The 6988-nt window shown below is 52.3% G+C and overlaps 1 protein-coding gene across 1 annotated transcript in view; it reads left to right on the forward strand.

Annotated features, from left to right (window-relative positions):
- The window catches only part of LOC106821638 (heterogeneous nuclear ribonucleoprotein K-like), a 19884-nt gene that overhangs the window by 6892 nt on the left and 6004 nt on the right, over window positions 1-6988 (forward strand). Inside the window, exons 4-8 of the mRNA XM_014826530.1 lie at window positions 4214-4342; window positions 4659-4783; window positions 5128-5307; window positions 5885-6044; window positions 6402-6503. Coding sequence (XP_014682016.1) covers window positions 4214-4342; window positions 4659-4783; window positions 5128-5307; window positions 5885-6044; window positions 6402-6503 — 696 coding nt within the window. The remainder of the gene's footprint in view (window positions 1-4213; window positions 4343-4658; window positions 4784-5127; window positions 5308-5884; window positions 6045-6401; window positions 6504-6988) is intronic.

Here is a 6988-nt window from a genome sequence, read left to right on the forward strand (position 1 = left end):
TTTCTTGCTAATGTTTGCATTGTTGTGGTGCATTGCAGCATTCTGACGTGGGAGCGAGATCTGGATACGCCTGCGACGGGTGATGCTGCGACACTCATCCGATGCTCGAGATGGTAGCATCGCGTGCTCAACCGCTCACCCACAACCCCACCCCACCCCACTTCTAGGTATGCATTACCCCTCCTGCTCCACCAGAACCCCCATCACACCCCACTTCATAGGCTGACCAATTACCAGCTCACGGCTCACAACCCTCTCTTCATAGTCTGACTTTACCAGCTCACTTGCTCCACCAACCCCCACCCCACCCACTTCATTAGTCTGGACATTACAGCATCACTGCTCACCAAAAACCCCCAACCCACCCCACGTTAAGCTTCATAGCTCTGAACATTACCAGCTCACACTGCCCTCACAACCCCCATCCCACCCCCATCCCACCCTCACGTTGATAGTCTGCACATCTACCAGCTCACTGCTCACCAACCCAGTCCCACCCCACTTCATAGTCTGACATTACCAGTCACTGCTCCACCAACCCATCCTCGCACCCCCACATTCTTATGTTCTGATGTACCGAGCTCACTGCACACCAACCCCACCCCAACCCCCAGCGTTCAGTAGAATGACATTACCAGCTCACCCGCATCACCAAACCTCTATCCCACCCCCACATAGCGACGGGGATTACCAGCTCACTGATCCCACCCAACCCGATCCACCCCACTTCATAGTCTGACATGTACCAGCTCACTGCATCCACCAACCCCCATCCACCTCCACTGCTGTCTGATATTACCAGCCTCTCACTGCTCACTAACCCCATCCCACCCTCGGATATCCTGGAATCGGCGGACTCATAGTCATGACATTACCAGCTCACTGCAACATCACCCACCCAAGCTAAGCAGTCTGAATTATCTGCTTACTTGAACCGTTGCCGTTCATCATGTCGACACGAGATGACCATGGTGCTGCAGGCATGTTGTTCTCAGACAGTTTTTTTTCAGGGAAGGTCTAGTGCAGTGGGGGGTGCCCGGCCGCCCAGCCGGGGGGATGTTATTGGTCATTCTCCGAAGTTGTTAGTCTTGTGTGGAAGCCTCAGAGACACTCGCTGTTCTTCATTTTCTGATGCTACGTGTCTCTTTAAGCCGCTCTGTACTTTTCACTTAACTTATCTTTGCCTTCTTTCTCCCCTCCCTATACCATGTGTCTCTACCCTCCTCTCTTCTATTCTTCTTCCCTCTCCTCTCCATCTCCCTGCATCCTCTTCTTCTCCTACTCCGTCTCCCTCTCTCTATCTATCTATCTCTCCCCTTCTTCCCCCTTCTCTCCCTCATCCTCATCCTTTTCTTCTCCCTCTTCCCGTCTCCTTTGCTCTGTCTATCTATCTCTCCCCTTCTTCCCCTTCTCCCTCTCTCATCCACTCCATCTTACTCTCCCTTTTTCTCAGGTGATTAATGGTGCGATCTCGACACTTGAGTACCAGCCAGTACAAGGACTCCGGACTTTGACGGCTGACCTCCGCTGTCGTACACAAAGCCAGGCAGGCGGGATTCAATCGGCGCGCCGGCTACAAGATCAAGCGAGCTGAGCAACGAGGTGAAGTCACCAGGGGCGTTGTCCAGGGCGGGGCCGTGGTGGCTCGGGGGGGGCGCTCGATGCAAACGTTGGATCTAATAGTGTTGCAAGGTGGTAGTCACGCATTTGAAGGTATGATCCTGTTCCGAGAAAACAACCGCGCCTTCTAAACGAACAGATGGGAAGGCTTTCAGTAATTGCTGGTCACACGTTCGGATGTGCAAGGTTTTCCCTTCGCCACATACAGGGGAGTTGGTGGCAGGTGTACTGGCCATGAGGTGAAACCCGCAGTTTATCTGTGGATCACGTAGTAATAGGGTGCCACCTCTCGCTCTCGTGGCATACGTACTTGGATGATCGCGTTAGCTGGGAGTAAGAGCCAGCTAACTGACTATATATAGCTGGGCGCAACGGGGATTAGACTAGCCACTAACTGACTAATATCTAGCTGGCCAAGGCCAACTGATTAGACTAGCCAGCTAACTGACTACATTAGCTGGCCAACTGATTAGACTAGCCAGCTAACTGACTACATTAGCTGGCCAACTGATTAGACTAGCCAGTTAACTGACTATATTAGCTAGCCAACTGGTTAGACTGGCTACCTAACTGAATGGACTGGTTAGCTAATGTATTAGACTAGCTAACAATCTGACTAGTCTATTTGGCGCTCCCGTCTCTCCGTAGTTTTTCGGCCCATTGTTCGCGGCGAAAGCTCGCGTGCGGCCGCGTAACTAGCTTTGACCTTTCCCGTGTATTAGCTTCTAAATACGCACGCAGGAAATGAGAAATTTAATGAGGTATGCGCACGAATGCGAAAATCGTGCATAATGAGCGGGGGAAGTGGTGGTCGCTGTAGTGGTTGGTTACCGCGTGGCTCGACGAACGGCAGAGGCACGTAAAAGCAAATGCGGGCGCACGCACGCGCATAACGCGGATGCGCCTCGTGTCGTCGATTACCTAGTTGTTTACTCCAGTGTTCCCCCCACCCAGTAATTCCCTGGATCAGACATTTGATTCCGCATCTGCGTGCGCTCCGCTCTCGCACTCTGCTGCGTGAAAGATAATCGGGGGGGATGCTTTTGTCCTGCCTCTGCACATGTAATCTTTCTGCGGGCATTGTCGCGAGATCGACAACGACGAGAGGGTGAACAAAGGCTGCGACTGCTCTTTGTCTCGTCTTCCTCTGCCCTTCTCACTTGCCTCTCGCGATGTAAATATCCGACGAGGCGACAAATGGTGAGAAGACAGAGCAGTTATCTGTCGCATTGTCTGCGCGATCGTTGGTAATGAGAGTCGACTGGCTCAACAAATCGTTGACGTCGCGTAAAAAACGAGCTGAGCCGACGCTCGGGTAACCTTGCAGTGTGTGTGTCGGGTGGGGGGGGGACACGTCGCAGTGATAATGGGTAGTGTGTCTGATCCGCTTACGTGTTGTCAGCCAGGCGACTGATTACCGTTCTCTATCTATACGTCAGTCGGACAGATTGCTGGAGACTGCTCGTAGTAGGTTGTCTTTCTCTTCTCCCTCACTCCCCCTTCTTTCTCCCTTCCTTCCTCCTGCGCTCCTGCTCACTCTCTCGCCCTCGTTCTCTCCATCTCCCTCTATTATGGGTGCTTCCCAATAGTCAGCTGGATAAGCAGTGCATGTGCTTGTTTTTTTGAAAACGAGAATCTCTATTTGCAATAAAGCACATAGGAGCGTGAACACCAGACAGCTACCGAAGATTTTCCGACACCCACTGCTATTTAGAGAGCATTTTAGGCGCTACGTACAATTACAGTGCACACGGAGATGAAGCACGAGTGGCAGCGCCCTCTGCTGGCCTGCTCTCTCGGCGCGTAATGCCGACGGAGGCGTTGTTTTGCGGCGGTGGCTAAGCGCTCGGCGTCGTCGTTAGACGGTCACTTTGCGGTCTTCTCTGGCATTTTTTCGTCTTGAGACGGGGCCGTTGTCACCCGGATTCCTGCACGTGTGAGCGCGTGTTAATGGCGCTGTGCTTTTAGCGGGGCGAGCGACGGCCCGCTTGTACGGGTTCCCGGAGTGTTAGAGAGAGAGAGAGAGAGATAGCGTGTCGTGACGTGTTCAGATTCCGTCACGGCGTGCGCGCCGAGATTCTATTTTCGAACTTAGATTAGAGACTATATTAGATGCAGGCATGCTGTGTGCGTGAGCGCATGCGTTAGTGTGCGTGCGTGCGTGCGTTAGTGTGCGTGAGCGCATGCGTTAGTGTGCGTGCGTGCGTGTCTCTGTGCCTCACCCCATGAAATCGTCGAGTAGATATATTCAAATGTGATTTCGCCTTCGTCATTTCATTTTTGTTTATCAAAATGATGATCAATCATGATCAATTTCATTGTTTGTGAGGGAAAATGAAGCAACGGTGTGTTTTGTGTTGACTTTAATTGACTCAACTGACTCGTGTTGACTAAAATGACGGTTTGCGCTTTATTGGACCAGTTCACTTGTGAGGGTGTGGGCTTACCGAATAGTCTTCCTACTTTCGGAGAAAATATGACGCACTAACGTTAGGTACTATCATCCATTTTATAATAGATACATATAAATATGATATAACTATATGATCATAAACGTACATCCCCTCATAAATCTACCCTCACTGCCACGCAGAGCACGGGAGCGAACATCAAGGTCTACAGCCAGGTGTGTCCCGCGTCCACCGACCGAGTCGTACAGATGCTGGGCAAGCCCAAAGTCATCGTCGACTGCATCAAGCAGATCCACGAGCTGTTGCAGCAGGTAGGTGACTGGTGGGGAGGTGCTTATCGTGTGCGTCTGGAGGTAGGGAGGGCAGGGCATACCCCGGAGGAGGGTGGATCGTGGAGAGCGGACGCCCGTGCGGCGTGACGCGATCGCCGGATTTGTAAGGGTTTTGGTGTTGTTTGATGCGACTGTTTAGTAGAGGTTGGCAAGGTTCTGAGAGATGGCATCCATGACAAGGGATATTTAGTGCTTAATTGTGTGTAATGAACATTTTTAGTGGCGTGGAACTGCTGGTGGAAACCCTCGGTTCAGTTTTTCGTTGCTGTAAATACGTCGTCGCGTTATTTTCCAGGCACCGCCCAAAGGCCCCAGCTCGCCTTACAACCCGGACAATTTCGACGAGTACTACGCCCACGAGTATGGTGGCTACACGTCCGAGGAGGGGCTCAGGAGTGGCGCCAGGGGGCGTGGCGGAAGGTGGGTGTGGTCTACCGTGTCTGTGGTGTTCGTTGCATAGCTGCGAGCGAGCTCTCGCACATGCATTATTCCCCTGCCTGCAGACCAGGCTATGCTGCTGCTGCTGCAGCTCATCTGCCCTCGCAAGCTATTCGTGAGAGCTGCTGATGCCTGACGCATTTAAACGTAGTTTTAAACAAATTTAAATGTTTAATTTGCAGTCAGGTTAAGCGGCAGTCTGTCTAATCGCATGCTTGTAAAACATTTCGACGCCGATACGTCTGCTTGACGGACTGCTAAACCACTCGTCTCGCTTTCTGTTGTGTGTGCTGACGTCTCCTCTCTCTCTCTCCCTCTTGTTGCAGGGGTGGCGGCGGCGGCGGCGGAGGCGGTCGCGGGGGAGGCATGGGCTTCAGCAGGGGAGGGCTCGGCGGGGATCGTGGCCGCGGCGGGCCGCGCGGTGGCTTCATCGACCGTGGACGCGGCGGCATGGGAGGATACGGAGGCAGAGGAGGCCGCGGCACCGGCGCCGGCGGAGGATTCGGGTGGGTGGCTGCTGCGAGCGAGGGAGGGTGAAGCACTGTGGGCACGTCTAGGGATGGATTGTAAGCATCCAGCAAGGGGGATGTGGGGTAGTGTCGGAAGCTCCCCCGTAGCGGCGGTGAGCCACTTGTTTTTGTGCTTCATACAGCAATTTCTAGGCTCGAATGGGAGGAAATTTGGGGAACTAGGTCAAATAGAGGGGGTTTGAAATGCTCGTAAATGAATATTTTGCATTTTTCCACTCGGTTTTTCGGTATCAACGCTTGGAAAGAGGCCTGTACCCCTGATGATCCACCGCCTTCACCCCACCTGTATGCGTCAGTGCAGGGCACCACGCTACGTGGCGAATTCCTGCCACTGTCACAATGTGCATTGCCATAGAACGAGCAGTCGGCTTAATCCATGCACACGCACAAATACATGTCCCCAATCGTACGAATAAAGATCTTCACAAATAAGAATCTTAAGCTGGACAACTGGGGATTTTCCCTCTAACGGTGCCTAGCATAGTCGTGACAGCCGTCCGTTGTGTATGAACACAGCCTGTTTCTGCTAACGCGTCGCTGTTGCTCTCAACAGGGGTTCGATGAACGGCAGCGGATACGGCGGTGGCCGTGGTGGAGGCATGGGCGGAGGCAGAGGAGGCGGAATGAGCGGCGGCATGGGGGGTGGCATGGGCGGTGGCATGGGCGGAGGCATGGGCGGAGGAATGGGAGGCGGCATGGGACAGTCCAGCCAGGTGAGTGGGTTTGCGTCTCTGTCACGTGTCTACTTACCAGGACGCATTTGATCAGAAATGGCACAATTGATAATCATTTGTAGTGTTCATTGTATTGGTCGATAATCATCAAATCGAAGTGATCTATATGGTAATCAATATAGTGATAATTAGTGATCACTGTGGTGATTAACATGAGGATCAATATATTTGTCATCAGTCATCGTTAGTGACCACAATTAATGGCAGTTGATATGGTCGTCAATGTAGTGATCAATAGTATCAAAATAGTGGTTGATGATGGTGAATAAACAGTTGGTGATCATTGTCGTGATTGGCGGATTGTCACTCACACGGCGGTCCGCACATTAATGTTAGCTTATCTTTCAGCTCGGTGGCTTCCAAGGACAGATGTTTGACCAGGGATCGATGAACACCGAGGGCGGAGGCAACAGCACACAGGTCACCATTCCGAAAGACGTGAGTACGATTCTGAGTCAGCGCCCCCTGGCTTCGTCTCCACCCTGTCCTGCATCTCCCGGCAATGTCGTCGTTCGATTTTGTAATGGCGACGGCCTTCTAGAATCTTCACCCGCGCAGAAAATAACGAAGCGGAGAAATCCAGTAACAGATGTGTGCGACACGAGATTCTATTACGTGGCTTTTGCGGAGAATGGCGGCGAGCGAGCGCATAAACAAGCGCGCGTTCGTGGCGAGAGTGCCGGTGTGAGTGAAAGGTTTGCTGCCTAATTCGATTAGCGATGATGTGGGAAGACATCACTCGCGCTGCACTCTCGCTGCACTCTCGTTGATGTTTCTGCTGAGCAGCATTATTTTCATCTTTCTCTCTCTCTTTTTCTATCTATCTCTATCTCTATTTTTTCTCTCGCTCTCTTGTCTCTCTCTCTCTCTCTCTCTCTCTCTCTCTCTCTCTCTCTCTCTCTCTCTCTCTCTCTCTCTCTCTC

The sequence above is a fragment of the Priapulus caudatus genome, unplaced genomic scaffold (assembly GCF_000485595.1).
Source record: "Priapulus caudatus unplaced genomic scaffold, Priapulus_caudatus-5.0.1 Scaffold5, whole genome shotgun sequence".
Taxonomy (NCBI): Eukaryota; Metazoa; Priapulida; class Priapulimorpha; order Priapulimorphida; family Priapulidae; genus Priapulus; species Priapulus caudatus.